We start from the raw sequence: 17511 nt of genomic DNA, 5'->3' as shown, positions 1-17511 counted from the left end.
TCTCACAAAACATGTTTAACCCAGCAGCATTTTTGTGTCTGTCCAAAATCAGGAGCCTCTGACCTTCGATAGTCTTGTAGGTTTTTTATTTTTAGTTCATTAATTTGTTTTGAAGTTAAGTATGCCGTCCATTTTTACTGAAATAGTACACATTTGTAATGGGCCCCTGAAGATTGGTTCCAGGTGTGGGATTTTTTTGCTGCATTCAAGACTCATTGGTAGCTTTCTGCTGTGTCCTGCTTTTTGGTCAGGTTATTGTTTTTTGAAACACTCCCCATTTTCATTGTTAAATTTATTTAATGGTTTTATATTTTCTACGAACTAATACCTTTCCCATTAATCCCAGATCTAGCATATCAAGAGTGCACACGCTGAAATGTCTCGCCTTCTTTACTAATTATTGATATGTTGATAGTCCTAAGTATAAAGATTTATTAAAAACTGTCACATAAACTTAACATTAACCAAGATAACTAAACAAAGACCAATGAACCATGAAAATGAGGTCAAGGTCAGATGAACCATGCCAGGCAGACATGTACAGCTGACAATGCTTCCATACAACAAATGAAGTTGACCTATTACTTAAAGTTTAAGAAAAATAGACCAAAACAAAAAAACTTAACACTTAGAAATGAACCTTGAAAATGAGGTTGAGGTCAAATAAAACCTGCGCCACTGACATATAGATCATAAAATATTTCCATACACCAAATATAGTTGACCAATGGCATATAGTATAAGATAAAAAGACCAAAATTCAAAAACTTAAACTTGGACCACTGAACCATGAAAATGAGGTCAAGGTCAGATGACATCTGCCTGCTAGACATGTACACCTTACAATCATTTCAGACAACAAATATAGTAGATCTATTGCATAAAGTATGAGAAAAATTGACCAAAACACAAAAACTTAACTATAACCACTGAACCATGAAAATGGGGTCAAGGTCAGATGAGACCTGCCAGTTGGACATGTACAATTTACAGTCCTTCCATACACCGAATATTCTAGTCCTATTGCTTATAGTATCTGAGATATGGACTTGACCACCAAAACTTAACCTTGTTCACTGATCCATGAAATGAGGTTGAGGTTAAGTGAAAACTGTCTGAGGGGCATGAGGACCTTGCAAGGTACGCACATACTACCGGTAGACCGAATAATCTGTCTCTAGTGTAGGTACATTTGTCATTTCATATTTTCTTTTCATCATTTGGCTATTTTATATCTTTTTTTATTTTTTTTGTGTCCACACGGATACAAAAAAAATAAAATATAAAATAGCCAAATGATGAAAAGAAAATATGAAATGACAAATGTACCCACACTAGAGACAGATTATTCGGTCTACGCACATACCAAATATAATTATCCTATTACATATAATAAGAGATAATTCAACATTACAAAAAATCTGAACTTTTTTTTCAAGTGGTCACTGAACCATGAAAATGAGGTCAAGGACATTTGACATGTGACTGACAGAAACTTTATAACATGAGGCATCTATATACAAAGTATGAAGCATCCAGATCTCCCACCTTCTAAAATATAAAGCTTTTAAAAAAGTTGGCTGCCTTAGGCGCCAGATCACTATCCCTATGTCGAGCTTTCTGCAACAAAAGTTGCAGGCTTGACAAAAATTTGGAAATTTGGTATGATTAAAAATCTGAAAGATCAAAGAACAAGAATGGATCCAACAATGGTCATACTCACTGTCATAGATAAAACAATAAAATCATGGCACTGTTAATACTCTAATTTTATGACCATGTAAAATAAAAAATGAAAATCAACACAACATATTAGCATAAAGCCAATTAAGTTGAATTTAGTGAAAATGAAATTTAAATACACATGAAACTTTTTATATCAACAATTTTTCCTAAACCAAGAAATAGATTTCAGGGAAACTTTTAGAGAATGTCAAGCATATTGTGCACTTCCTTTTCATAATTTTAATAAAAGTATTGGTTGCGTACTTATATATGTTTTGTTTTACATTTTGGCTTTTACAACTCACTTCACTGTATTGTTTTCTGTTCACAAGACATTGTCATTAATGTGATTATGTTGCGTTAAATAAGACAATTTGAAATATCAATAGAGATATATTTAAGTCAATGTAGAGCTCACTATGATGTAATTTTGAGTAACTTGCTACCATGGCCATATCAAAAACCTTGTAGCATATTGAAATTTCTTTTATTGTTTCAGATCAGTTTAGAGACAGTTGGTTTTCCTGTTTGAATTCTTTTACACTTGTCATTTTTAGTCCCTTCATGGCTTAGTGTTAGGTGTGAGCCTAGTCTTTGTGTTGAAGGCCATTCTTTGACATGTAATTGTTAACTTTTTAGTGATTGTGACTTAGATGGAGAATTGTCTCTTTGGCACACATACCACATCTTCTTAAATTTAGTGTTGTCATTCTTTTAATTATAAAATTATTCAAAATTTTGTCTTTCATTTTTTACAAGGCATCTGACAAATGTCTTTCTTTGTCCATAGGCCTATTGGAAAAGTCAATAGTCTCTCAATTATTCCTACACAAGAAAATATTTGCCAGTCAATTATTCCTACACAAGAAAATATTTGCGTCAATGATTCCTACACAAGAAGTAATTTGCGTCAATTATTTCTACACAAGAAAATATTTGTGTCAATTATTCCTACACAAGAAAATATTTGTGTCAATTATTCCTACACAAGAATTTGTGTCAATTATTCCTACACAAGAAAATATTTGTGTCAATTATTCCTACACAAGAAAATATTTGCGTCAATTATTCCTACACAAGAAAATATTTGCGTCAATTGTTCCTACACAAGAAAATTTCCTACACAAGAAAATATTTGCGTCAATTGTTCCTACACAAGAAAATATTTGCGTCAATTGTTCCTACACAAAGAAAATATTTGTGTCAATTATTCCTACACAAGAAAATATTTGCGTCGAAAATATTTGCATCAATTATTCCTACACAAGAAAATATTTGTGTCAATTATTCCTACACAAGAAAATATTTGTGTCAATTATTCCTACACAAGAAAATATTTGCGTCGAAAATATTTGCGTCAATTATTCCTACACAAGACAATACTTGTGTCAATTATTCCTACACAAGAAAATATTTGTGTCAATTATTCCTACACAAGAAAATATTTGCGTTAATTATTCCTACACAAGAAAATATTTGCTGGTATTCTATCTACATGTACATATACTATCTTTCCTACACCATCATATAGGTGCAAGAACCATTCAAATACAAAGAATAAAATTCAAATCATTAGTTTACCATAAGAAAAGTAAATATGACACTACATGTATTTTGATGCCTTATTTATGGGCATTATGTTTTCTGGTCTGTGTGTCTGTCCGTCCATCCATTCGTTTGGGCATTTGTCCCACTTCAGTTTAAAGATTTTGATGAAGTTGAAGTCCAATCAACTTGAAACTTAGTTCACATGTTCCCTATGATATGATCTTTCTAATTTTGCATTAAAATTAGCTTTTACCCCATTTTCAGTCAACTGAACATAGAAAATGATAGTGCCAATGGGGCATCCATGTACTATGGTTACATTCTTGTTAGATAACTATTAACAGAGAACTAACAAAAGCGCTATGTGAAAAAGTTAATGCAACTGAATGCCAAATTTCATTGTTGTTGAGTTGCTATTGTTTAAAGTTACACCAGCTTGACTATGATACCAGTCTAGTTCTAGAAATGGGGAATATGCCAAAGAGACAACAACCATATCTTGACCAAACTAAAACAGCTGTGGGCCACTAATGGCAAAACATATATATCATTGTTCAATTATGTAGTATAAGCCCTTCATCACTGATCAATAAATAAAAGGTCAACTTGACCCAATCAAACAGACATGCAGACCTTGCAAGAATGACATATACCATATATATAAGTTATCTTTTTACTCATAAATGACAAATTCAGATAATTCACTCTACAATTTATTTAAGCATCCACTGAAGTGACTGAACCATGAAAATGAGACCAAGGACATGTACAGTTGGCATAAGAAAGACTAAAACTGTTATACAATATAATGCATCTGTATACAAGATATTGGCATCCAGACCTACTAGCTACCCTCTGAAATATAAAGCTTTAAACAAATAGTTTGAGCTGTTTTTGTGACCACAGAATTGTAATCCCTTTGTCTCACCGGCAAATTGGCCCTACAAGAAATGTCTTCAGAATTTGATTGTTCAACCTATTAGTTGAAGGTAAAGGTGAAATGAGGACATAAGGATACTGCAGCCTGCAATCCACCTTGTGAAATAACATCTTCATATCAAATATTATTAGTCTATGTCAAAAAATAAAAGTTAAGGTGGTACCTAACACTACAGGGAGATAACTCTGTAAAGTCAGCAAAACGTTTTAATTACGTTGTTGTGGGGACGGTATCTTATAATATGACTGATAAAATACACAACAGCTTTGTAGTTTGACGTTTACTAGTAACCAAGAAAAAGATAAGGTGACGTCGCCATGTGATGTCGACCTTAGATACAATGTGACTTCCGATACGTTGCCTGTCCCGCGGTCTTCTTGACAGTTGTGTTGTAGAGGGAATATTAAGCTTCTCAATGATCAAAATTGGTGTTTGTCAAACTGCTATATAACCAGTGTAATTTTTCTGACAAAACGGCTGGTTCAAAATTTTTTAAATTTTTATATTTTTGTTAAAGGGTAAAGTGAATACAGTGTCAAAATTTTATGAAAATTAAACGCACGAAATTAATTTTAGTGAAAGTGTTGGGTACCACCTTAAAACATATAATAAATCAAATTAACGTCAATATTTTATTATATTTTCATGTTATCCTTAACAAGGCACAAATTGTAATTCATTAATGGAAATTTTGCAATTAATTAATGTTTCACATTCATATATATATACTTGAACAACTTAAAAAATCTGATTAATACATTTACCCTTCTTTACATACATATGATAAACATCCAACATAATCCCATGTACATACATACAAAATACAACAAAATCTTGACAACGTAAAATAGAGTATGTGATGCTTGTGAAATAGTCTTTTCATACATTCAAAATACAACAGAATGATAAGTTAAAATCAGAAGGAGGCTGCAATACAAATTATGGGACATTTGTGAAACATTTTGCAGTCAGAAAATGTAATTTGAAATTTAAGAATAGGCAGTGGTAGAAGAGTCATTGAAACTTAAGAAGTTCAAGGTAGATTCATGTATTGTATTATTCAAAACATTTTAACAAATATCAACCTTTTTGGTTTTTAAAATCATTTTTTTCAAATGAGCCATGTAAGGGGAGATAACTCATTTAGTACAAAATTTATACTGAGCTGATAGGGAAAATTGATATTTTTACATGTGGCAACAAAACAAGTTCGGTAACACAATCTTTTCTTTTTATTTTCTTAAAACATATTATGAAACCTATCTTCTCACAATTTATTTTAAATTTCTATAGAACTTTTTTTATGCACTCTTATGTGTTATTACATGAACAAACTAACCAAATTTAAGCAATTTTCAACGACTTATAGCGTGAAAAATAGCACGGTGACCAACACTTTTTATCATATTTTTGAAAAAGGCATTGTAAAATCTTCATTTTGGAAAATTATAAGAAAATTCTGTCTCAAAAAACATTTACTTAATAATTATGATCCACCTTAAATCATTTGGAATGCTTGAGATAATGGGTGGTTGATGGTCCAAAACAAACAGCTTTTATATCAAAGTATCAATAGAAGAAACCTATGAAGCTTATATTCAGAGAAAATTGTAGATATTAAAAAAAATATGGCACATTTAAAATCAACAAACTGGACACAGATGTTGAACATAAGGACAAATAGTTGTGGACTATATTTATGCAGGTACATCATAGGAAATTACTGTTTTCATTGATGGGGTTAATAAAATATTTATCACATTCAATGTACATCTTGTATTTCAACCATATTCAGTTACATTTACAAACAAGTATCCATTAATAATTAACACATTTACAATTTATCTTTAGTTTTTCTCTTTAAGAAAGAGTTGCTATTTAATATTTCCTTTTCAGTAGCAAAGCATTTTGTTATCACAATAAGTGCAGACATACATTTATGTATTGACTGTATAATGGCAAGGTATAAATACATCCAACAGTATTTGACATCAAAATCTGACACTTGTTTCATAAAAAAATTACAAATAAAAGACAACATGTGACCAAGCAGTGACTGAACATGTGACCATGCAGTGACTGAACATGTGACCATGCAGTGACATCATGTGACCATGCAGTGACTGATGTAAGGTATTTTGTAATCAAATAATTCAAAATGAGCGATGAAATGTTTGGCAATACTGTAAATATAGCAAATTATTTGTGTTCTATTATTATTGTGATTTTTGAAGAATAAACATAAATGTGAGATTATATTTATTGCAATTTCATGAAAGTATGCATACAGACAACCTATTAGAATTGAGAATGCCAGTTCTTATTAATATGATATTTACCCAATTGCATTATCATGATTATTCACATGAATGAAAAACCTCGCAATAATTTCTGAATTTACAGGTGTTGTGAACCAAAGCAATCTGCCAAGGATAACCAATGTAGAAGTCACATGATAAGGAGAAGTCACATGATAAGGTCACATGTTAAAACATTATCGAAATATCTTCTACCTTATGCATGTTGTGAATCAGGAAATTACAAAATTAACTGTCATCTCATAATGCTTGTAGAGATTTCCAAAATATACATACACAGAACAGCTCATAATATCATCTTATTCTTTCATTCAATTAGACTTGATCAAAGAAATTTTTTCTCGATTTAATATGAATTTTAAACTTAAATACAAGTACAAAACAAACAAACAGTATTTAAATGCAAAAAAACAAACCCACATTATAATATAAAAACAAAAACAACAAGAAAGTGTCCATAGTACATGGATGCCCCACTCGCACTATAATTTTCCATGTTCAGTGGACCGTGAAATTTGGGTCAAAACTTTAATGTGTAATTAAAATTTGAAAGATCATATCATAAGGACCAAAAGTGGGAGGAACGAACAGACGAACAAACAGAGGCACAGACCAGAAAACATAATGCCCCTTTACTATTGTAGGTGGGGCATAAAAACAACATATTGTTCCTCCATAAAAACAAAAATATTTCATCACAGATGTTATGGTCTCATCAAAAATAGATTTTTAATATTGCGACAGTCCACAACCTAATATTGATCTTCAATTTAAATTTAAAGATGTGTGAAATTTCGGAAAAAATTAAATGACTTTTCCCCTCTCTATATGTTAACTTGAAATGATCCAATGTTAATGTAAATTCAAAATTATTGTGATTAATCTAAAAAATGCATCTATTCAAGTTTGCAATAATGAAAAACTCACATTCTTAAATTTCAGTTGTGATTTTCTTCATAAAATCTTTGAAATCACATTAATTACATTAAGAAATTTTGCTAGTGATCAAGGATTTCCATTCAGAAATTTTGCTAGTAATCAAGGATTTCCATTCAGAAATTTTGCTAGTAATCAAGGATTTCCAATGATAAAAACACACTGTAGTTAGAAATTATCACTTAGCAATATTTGAAGTGAGTTATTTTACATTCTAAGAATGGTTCAAAGCAATGAATGCCATAATTTGTCTGTCACTAAAAGGAGTAAAAAATTCAACATGATAAAATCTTAGCCAACCCTCCTATACAATCATTGACATTAATGTTTTAATTCTGCATTATTAAATTGCTCTTATTTCAGACAAGTTTCATTAAATGTATAAATGTTCTTGTCATAGCTCTATCCTTTCATGACTTGTCCCTTGACTGATTCCCTGTCTGTTTTTTAGTATTCCATTGCACAATTTTTATATCTGGTTTCCTCTTTGTATATGGAATGTGCCCAGCTAGTTCAAGCCTCCTTTTGAGATCACTATCAACAGCTTTGAGAAAAATAGTTTTTGCTTGTGGAGTTTTAGCGTCTTTCTTATCTGCTGTTTTTGTATTTATTTCTTGGTTGTATATAGGGACTTTTTTCTTTGGTATTGTGCTATCCTCCTTTGAAGGTGTTGACTTAAAGGGAGGTAACTCTGATTTGGATTTGTTAGATGTGCCTAGATTACCAGACTTCTTTTGACATATGTTCAAATCACTTTTACATATTGGAACTATATTGATCTTATTTGCTGGCACACTTATTTCCTTCTGTAATGAACCACTGTCGTTGTTTTGAGGACTTTCAGAATGTTGTTTGTCTTTGAGATTTTCGAGATTTTTTTCATTTGATTTATCATTCACAGTTTGCCTAGTTTTGTTTAATTCCAGGTCATCATGACCTTGTGATGATAGATTTGACCTTGCTGCTACCACTTTGTCTGGTGAATCAATTACATTAACACTTTTCTTCTTTAACAGCAATAAATTTCCTTTCTCAGAAGGCATTGTTTTGACAGAGGCCAAAGTCAAAGGGTTATCTGGAATATTTTTCTTGCATGATGTTTTAGATGTATTTAGTTTATTCCCAGCAATGTCAAGATCATCCACTTTTGTTATGCCTTTCTTTGGAGAATTTTTCACACTTCCTTTGCTAACCTTAACAAAATTAGAAGTAATCTTTATTATTGCTTTCTTTTGAAAAGTTTTTGCAGAAGTTGTGTCCTCCGTTTCTTTATCAGAACTAACTTCACAATTTGAAGGCTCTGTTGTTTCACTACTAGTATTTTCTGAAACAATATTATCTTTTGACTGATTGATATCTTGTTTAATGTCCGTATTACCTTCAACATTGAGGTTTTGATTAGATTTAACAATTGCATTATTTTTTGATAATTTCCTCGGTTTTGGCTTATTGCATTGTTTTTCGATTACAGAAAATAATTGCGATCCAATTTCATTCAACTTCTTTTTCATTTCCATTCTTTGCTGTTTCGTTAATCTGTTTTGAAATTCATGATCTATAACATGTGAAACAGGAATGCCAAGGTCAACTGACACATTCTGCAAAGCAGTTTCTATATTTTTTGCCAAATCAGATTTGATCTCCAACCATTTTTTCTGTATACTAGAATTAACGTCATTTTCTACTGATACATCATGCTGTTTCATTTCAACTTCAAGTTTTTGTGAAAGTTCCCTTTTAATTTTTTTCAACCTTTTTTGTGGATAAAATAAAACTTTTGACTTATTCATGGTATTTGATTTTTTTCCTAAACCTTTAATAGATTTACCTCCCTTTGATGGTTCAAATGTTTTTGTTTGTTTAACTGTCTTTGTCTTAGAAGGTGAATTTTTAACCTTGACCTTTGTTTTAGCTTCTGATAAACTTAATTTATTGCTTTTCACACTTTTTACAGACAATTTGCTTTTCTTTGTTGTAGGTTCTTCATCTTCCTGAGAAGTATTGTTACCTCCCTTTGTAGTAGTATTATCTCCCTTTGTAGTGTTGCTTTCCTCAGCTTCAATCTTTTCTTCCTTAGTATCCTCATTGGCAACTTTCTTTTTCATTTTTATTATACTATTTTTTGTGACCTGACTTTTTACTGTTTTAGTCAAGGTTACGTCATCACATTTTGATCCTGTTGCCATGGTAACATTGTCACAGTTTGCAACACTATCTATAACTGATTGGATTGACTCTTCAGAACTTTTTCTTTTTTTACGAACTTTCTTGACATCATCAAATGTAAATATTTTCTTTTTAATATATTTCCTTTTTTGACGAACTTCTACACTCTGATCAATAAGCTTTTTCTTGGAAGATAAAGGACTCTTGGTAGCTTTCAATTTTTGTGGTGATGTTTGTTTTTCGGCCTTCTGTTTGCCACTGTTATATTTCTTTGGAGTTGTTGAAATGTCAGTTTTCTTTGGAGTCAAAGACCCAGGATTATTCTTGTTGCCAAGTTTGTTTTCCATAACTGAATCTGAATTAATTTTACAACCATCCTTTTCAGGAGTTACTGAATCTGACTTAATCTTGCTGCTAGTTTTTTTCGGAGATACAGAACTTGAATGAGTTTTATTGCTAGTTTTTGTAGGACTTCCTAACATAAAGTTATTATTACTGACACCCTTCTTAGGTGAAACAGTTTCAGACTTGGGTATAGATTCATCATTATTCCCTTCATTTGACTCAGAGCTACATTGCAATGATTGTTTTTTTTCATTCTCATCAGCAAGATCAATATTAGATTCTTCTGATAATTTTTCGTTTTTCATTTCTTCTGTTGAGGGCTTTCGTTTCTTGATATATGTCCAGCAATGATTTTTCCTTCTCCATTTTCTTTTCATCCCTCTTGGCCAACCTTTTTTTCCTGAGACATTTTCCTCTGGAATATCTGTGAAACATCGGTCTTCCTCTTGTTGTTTAAGTTTCATCATCATTGCTGATTCTTGCTGTTTGTCGTTCTCTGTTAGAAAACCTTTTGAAACTTTATCCTTTTTTACTAAACAAAATGCTTTGTAATGATTCATAAGTGTTTTTGGATAAGAAAATCCACGATTACAATATAAGCAAGTATGCTTTTGTTTTTGGTGAAATGTGTCATTCACACTAGATTTCATGACCTTCAAATCCTTAAATTTGTCCTTGCCATCACATTTCTTCACATGTCTCTCCAATAATGATATAGAATTAAATTTAACACCACAACCTCTACATTGGTGAGTATCTAATATTTCCGTCAGCTCTCTGCGTCGTATATGATTTAACGGATTATAAGCCATTTCTGCACTTTTTTTCCTTCGATTGACCTTCAATGGATCAAACTCCATCTTTTCTTGTATCTTTAAAGGTTTAACATTTTTTGTACCAATCAAATACTGTTTTCTTGGTTTAGATAAAGTATCATACCATCTAACATCAGTAGAAATGGAAGTCTCTTTCTTCATTTTCACAGGAGAACTGACTTCATTTTTTATTAGCACTTTATGATGTTTACGATATTTTTTCTTAAATTTTGGTTTATTTTCTGACGATTCTGTTCCCTCTACTTTAGGAGCACAATTAATTATATGAATTCTCAATCTATCCACACTTTTAAATGTTCCTCGGCATCGTGTACAGTGGTACGTTCCCTGATCACCAACACTTTCTAACGCCTTTCCTGTGACTCCTAGTACACCTCTATTACAAGGCTTAGAATAAAACAAATATTCAATTCCATGCCCTTGTTCCACCTGTAAATAATGGCAATAAATGGAAGGGTGTTTTTTCCATTGATGTCTGAGAAGTCTGTCTCCATCTTCAAACTGTTTTTTACAAACTGAACAAACGTAAAATATTATCCCATGTTTTCCAAATTGTATCTGTTCATAATCATGGAATGGACTACGTTCTGTGTAATCATCGTCATCATGTGTATCAAATAACTTCATTTCCTCTCCTGTAGCCGTAGAATTTTTCTTAGACAAAGCTAAACCAGTAAAAATATCTTCAGACTCATTATCTGAGTCAGTGAACAGTTCAAGGGACATAACTCCAGAACTTTCACTGATATTACTTCCACTTGCAATCTCAATTATCTTTGTTGCTGCATTGTCATTATTTTCTTTCTGTTTACTAACACTGCTGTCTTCCTCTGTTTCTTCAAATTGAACCTTAGATTTCATATCTAATGTTTCTTGCTTTGCTTCACCTAGTTTAATTTCCTGAACCGGTTTGCTAGTTTTATCATTGGGCACTAGTGTTTCATAGCTTTCCATGATGTCATTAACAACAGTTGGAATACTTTCTTTTGAAAATCTCTCAGAATCTCTTGTCTCTTTCAGGGCATCAGCTATATGGGCTAATGTTTTTAAATTGAAGTCATCTATTGGACCATTAGAAGTGTTTTGTGCTTTTTCCACTTCTTTTGCTAATTTTTGAATTAGCTGACTAGCATCAAGTATATAAGCACCACCAAGAGTCTTATTAAGCTCTGGTTCAGTTTTCTCTGCATTTAAGACTGCAATTTCATTTTCTTTTCCTATTGTGGATTTTACGTCTAAAGATTTTTCGGTTAAACAATTAAGTTGACACATATCATTGTTTATTATTTTCCCTGTAGTTTCAAGACATTCTGTTTTATTTCCATCTTTATCTTCAATAGACTTAAGATGTTGTTTACAATCCAAATTATCTTGAGGTAAATTATCTCCCTTTGAATCATTCACTTTGAGTGAATTATCTCCCTTTCTGTCACAACATAAGCTATCCGATTCACTCTTAATGTCAGGTTTTACCTGGGGAAAAGTTTTCATTGTTCCAAACCCCTGACCGTTTAACATTTGACCTTGTCTCTGTAAATCTATAAAGAATAAATCAGCATGTTTAATGGCATCACCAGGTTTTTTATGGATATATTTTATTGATTCTGGTTTTGTTCGTTCATTTTGTAAATGTGATGCCTGTTTACTTTGTTCTGACTCTCCAAGATGAGCCTTCACACTAGACTTCAGTGATGGATCACAGACTGTTTGACTGCCATCTTGGTAAGATGTATTACATGTATTGGGTTCACATGTTTCATGTGTTACCAAGCATTTTGGTTCTAATGTTTTAGAGACTGCCTCAACACTTTGCTGAGATATATCACAGTCTTGATGGTCATTTGTTTCTTTTACTTCAATGTTTTCAAGATTGCCTAAAATTTTAACCATCAATTTAGGTTCTTCTGATCCCTTCTCACAATTTTGTCCATGACATGAACTGACATTTTCTTGCATACAAACAGCCTCCGAGTTTGACAACTCATCCAGACATTTACTTCTTTCTGTCTCTTCAGAGAAATATTTTGTAGCAGTCTGACACAAATTTGAAGACTTATTTCCTTCTTTATCAACACTTTGTTTTATACCAATCTCAGAATCTGCTGTACCCTCCCCTTCTGATTTATCTTTATTTTGTAAACTTATGTTTTCATGTGTTTTGCCACTGACAGTAACTGTCTCATTTTCTGATAAACCACCAGTAGGGTCATTTGTATTATTTGCCTTCTCAGGAGACATTTTATCTTCTTTTTCATTTGCATTTTTATTTTGTTCTTTTTCATTTGCATTCTTATTTTCTTCTTTTTTATTTGAACTTTTATATTCTTCTTTTTCATTTCCTTTAGTTTCATCTGATTTTGCAGCAGACATTTGACATTCTTCATTTTCAACAGTGCTGTCTATGTTTCTTTCAGTATCATTTATTTTTTCTATACTATTATCACTTTTAACATCTTCAATTGATTCATCTCTTTGTTCTTTTACTTCATTATTTTTCGCGCTGTTATCAATGCTCTGTTTGTTTTCCCCATACTCCTTAGTCAATGGGCTGTCACCATGGTTACTATCATTTTTACTAAATTCAGCCAATGCAATCCATTCTGAAGAGCTCCTCCTTCTTGTACACAAAGCAGGTGCTAAATCATCAAACACGGATTTATCTATTTTACTCTCTAAACCTGCTTTCATCTCGTCTTCATACTTTTGTTCAATAAATTGGAAATTCTCATAGATTAATTTTGAATTATAATTTGGTGGGAAATTAAACTGTTCCCATTTAACATCTACCTTTTCGTCACTACTTCCTTCTTCAGTGTTTACTTCTGGTTCTGCATCATAGTTGTCTATATTGATGTAAGATTTATAATTACTTAAAGAATCTAGTCCTCCGTCTATGTAACTGTTTAAATTGTCAGCAATGTTTGATGCCACATTAGCATAAAACTCTTGTATAGATTCTGGCGTTTCATTTGTAGGCTCCTCTTCTGTTTTCTTTTTCTCAGGTTCTTTTAACCTCAGGCCTGATTTCTCAGATTTAAGCAGTGTTCTTGATTTGTCATCACTCTGAACTCCTGACATGTTTGGTACAACTGTTGAACTTTCATCATTTTTAGAAATTGCAGTCTCTTTGTAATCTCTATGCGCCATTCTTCTGTGTCGACACATGTTAACATATGCAGAAAATCTTTTCTTGCATACCACACAAGAAAATTTGAACCTTGAACTTTGGCCCTGGTCACTATCAGCAGGAACTTTACTTTCAATTTTGGTATTAATCTTTTCGACTGTATTACAATCTTTCTCTGTACTATCCATCAAATCTTCCAATGGCGTCTCCTGTAAATCCCTCAACTGTTTCAATAAATTACGTAATTTCATGGCTGCCTCCGTGCCACCTTGGTCCCGACTTTCTAGCAAGTTAAGCATTCTCTCCTTGTGTTTTATTGGATGTTCAAGACGGATATGTTTACGTAATGTTCCAACATGACTAAATTTCTGTATACAATATTTACAATGGACGGTACTGCCAACATGAATCACCATGTGTTTTTTCAGGTTAGTTTCATTTGGGAAAGTCTTTCCACATATGGAACAATCATACGGTCTGTCAGCTGGAAAATACAAACAAAAATTACATGAAAATTTTTGAATGTTGTTTAAAGTTTATTATTCAACTCCCTTCAATCTCATTAATCTTTAGAACCAAGTTTGATTCTTAATGTTAATCACAATATGATAAGAATAACAATAGTTTTCATGTTAAATTTGTTTTACGTTTGACATTTTGTGGCCTTTTAAAGCTAGCTACATGTATGATGTTTTGGTTTCACTCATTGTTGAAGGCTGTACAGTGCCCTATAGTGTATACTTTTCTATGTTATTTGGTCTGTGGTGAAGGGTTTTCTCATAGGCAGTCATACCACATCTTCTTACTTTCATGATAGTCTTTGAAGGAATAAGAAACTTAGCCAATGATTAAGGTCATAAGACCATTTGACATTACCATCTTCATTTTCTAATTTTACATTATTTGGCAGTTTGTATACCACTACTATCTTGACTATGGTATATATATAAAAGAAAATGTTCGTGAATATTTGTTTTTTTTTATTGTGCACAATATAGGCAGTTAACCTTCAAATTTACCACTATTGAAGTGCAAATTGTATTGTATTCCCTTGAAAAAGGGATTTCATTTTCACCTATTTTGGATCGAAGGTGCATATAATTGACGTTCTTTTTCTAGTGACGGATGAACTTGAAAGTGGTCTATTGACTTTATATATATAATTAACTTACATGTATGGATTTGGTGATGTTTTTCTAAGTTTGACTGATATTTGAACTTCATTGGACATAGTCTGCATTTGTATGGTTTTCCATGGATATCATTCTGATTAAAGTGACCCATGATGGCCGGAGGATTTTTATCTTTCTTCTTCTTTATCTTTTGTCGACTGTCTTCATGGACGAGCTTGTGGCGTAATAAATTCTGATGGAAAGTAAATCTCATCTTACACTGATCACAGCCAAAGAATTTCTGATCAGGTGTGGCAGGATGGTCTTGTGTGTGTTCTGTCAGAGTTTGTAGAACATCAAAGAGTTTGTTACATATACAGCATCGGTAAAGTCCAGGTGTATTTACACCACTCTGGTCACCATAGCTCTCCAACAGAGATGTTCCACTTGCTAATTTAGCCAAGCATTGATTTAACGAGGACTCTTCATTAGCATGTTTAATGTCCAGCCATTGCTGCGCTGGAACTACCAAACAATTCGCCATGTCTGCCTTGCTTAAGTATCTGCAGTTGATATGGTTTCTTAAATAATGACGCTTTAAACTGAATGTATGTCTATATATCCCTGAGCATATATCACATTTATAAAATCTTCTCCCATTTTTAATAACAGCATAACTTTGTAAATGTTCAAATTGGTATTCCTGATTGTTGGCGGGATATGTCCATGAAGCCTCGATTTCAGCCAGTTGTCTCTTTTCTTCAGTTGTTTTAGGTCTTGAAACCAATGCATCTCCTTTAGTGTGTTTAAAACTCTCAGATGAAGTAGAAGATTCTAAATCAGAAGGACTTTCAACAACTCCACTTCTGTTTAATACAATAAACTCAGTTGATTTTTTTCTCCCATTTGTTTTTTGACCAGCAGGATCAGCTGGAGATTTATTTTCACCTGACACTGGCTGATCCATTATGAGTTCTCCTTCAACTAAACTCTTCTTTTTCTTCCTCCTTTTCTTAGGAACACCATCAGACAAATCATCAAGCATTGCCTCGTTTCTTTCAGCAGCCTCTTTGTCTGCTATGATTTCCGCTTTGGATCTTCTTCTTCTTTTTGGAATAAGATCAGACATTAAGATGATATCGTCAAACATCTTTTTCTTTACCCTGTGCCTCTTCCCTAATATAACTCCATCTTCAGCAGGATGAGTTGTAATTTCCTCCGGGGAAGCATTAATCTCTTTCTCAGGTTCAAATTCTGATATTTTTACTGAAATAGAAAAATAAAAGATATAACTTATTCACTAGCTATACATATATTAAGATACATGAATGTTCATATTATATGTATGAATCAAATCAATTCTGCACATATGTTTTTTTTTTAACTTCTTTTTTAGCAGGTTTATTGATCAAATGATTATCTACTGAAATGGGAGATAATTTAAAAGGCCAAAAAATTGCTTAACAATCCAGAAAAAAACCCATTATTTATCAAAATTTAAACACTAATTTCATTTAGGCCACGGTTTTTTAATTTGTTGGTTTACGGATTTTCTCCATGAAAAAGTCGGGTCGGTCGGTCGGAAAAAAAAAAGAAAAAAAATATCTTTCAAGACAGAAAACTGATATGCAAAATAAAAATATATTTCACCTTTCTTATATATGATTGTCATACTATTTTTTCATCGTTCTTAAATTTTAGTTTGATAATTATTATTGCTCAGCTGTAAACATCGCATGACATTGTCTAATAATTTCCCGTAAAAAAAAGGGGGGTACACTGACAAAGACGAAATTAAATCGTCATTTCACAAACAAGAAAAACAGATTCACGTCAGTTATTTGACTTAGATTTTAATCAAAACTTGGTGAAAAATAATAAGCACGAAAACTGATAAAGAAAAAAAAAGTAAAAACGTCGTACGAAAATAAGTTTCAACACGTGTGTCAAAAACGTAATAGACTCGTCCATTGGAAAAACGAGAATATCAGGTTAAATAATCTGTTGTCATGCATTCCCGTTTTTTATCCAAATGGACGATATTTTTTTATTGTCTATGAAACAAGAAAATATCAAATGATTTGTTAAAATTCAGTATTTTAACTTGATATCTTGAACTTCCACCTGTCCACATTTGGACGGTTCTATTTATAGGAGAACATGCATCTTACGGACTGGTGACAAATAAGGGAAACGAACTTATTGTGTAATTGGTTTTAAACACAGGTTTCGTTCCGCAAAATTATTTGCGCAAACAACATTTCAAGGTCATTAATAATTGATTTGTCTATTTTTAGAAACGTGAACTGAAAGTTTCATTTTTCACAACAGAAAGTGTCATCCCTTCTGTTAGTGATTAATGCATTTTATTTCATAAAAAATGATATTTTAATTATTTTTCAGGGATAATGCATTTCTTAGGGTCGGCGAGAATAAAAAAAAGCCTGAAAATTCAATT

The 17511-nt window shown here is 32.1% G+C and overlaps 1 protein-coding gene across 2 annotated transcripts in view; it reads right to left on the bottom strand.

The window, feature by feature from the left end:
* Nucleotides 1-5262: 5262 nt before the first annotated feature.
* LOC134693098 (uncharacterized) overlaps nt 5263-17511 on the bottom strand; it is a 36171-nt gene continuing 23922 nt past the window's right edge. For both annotated transcript variants that reach the window (XM_063553805.1, XM_063553804.1), the window contains exons 8-9: nt 15114-16319; nt 5263-14425 (exon numbers count right to left, since the gene is read on the bottom strand). In XM_063553805.1, the coding sequence (XP_063409875.1) occupies nt 7878-14425; nt 15114-16319 (7754 nt within the window). In that variant the 3' untranslated portion in view covers nt 5263-7877. The remainder of the gene's footprint in view (nt 14426-15113; nt 16320-17511) is intronic.

Source organism: Mytilus trossulus, chromosome 12, assembly GCF_036588685.1.
Source record: "Mytilus trossulus isolate FHL-02 chromosome 12, PNRI_Mtr1.1.1.hap1, whole genome shotgun sequence".
NCBI classification, from domain to species: Eukaryota; Metazoa; Mollusca; class Bivalvia; order Mytilida; family Mytilidae; genus Mytilus; species Mytilus trossulus.
The sequence above is the reverse complement of the archived record's forward strand: the minus strand, read 5'-3'. Positions and strand labels throughout refer to the sequence as shown.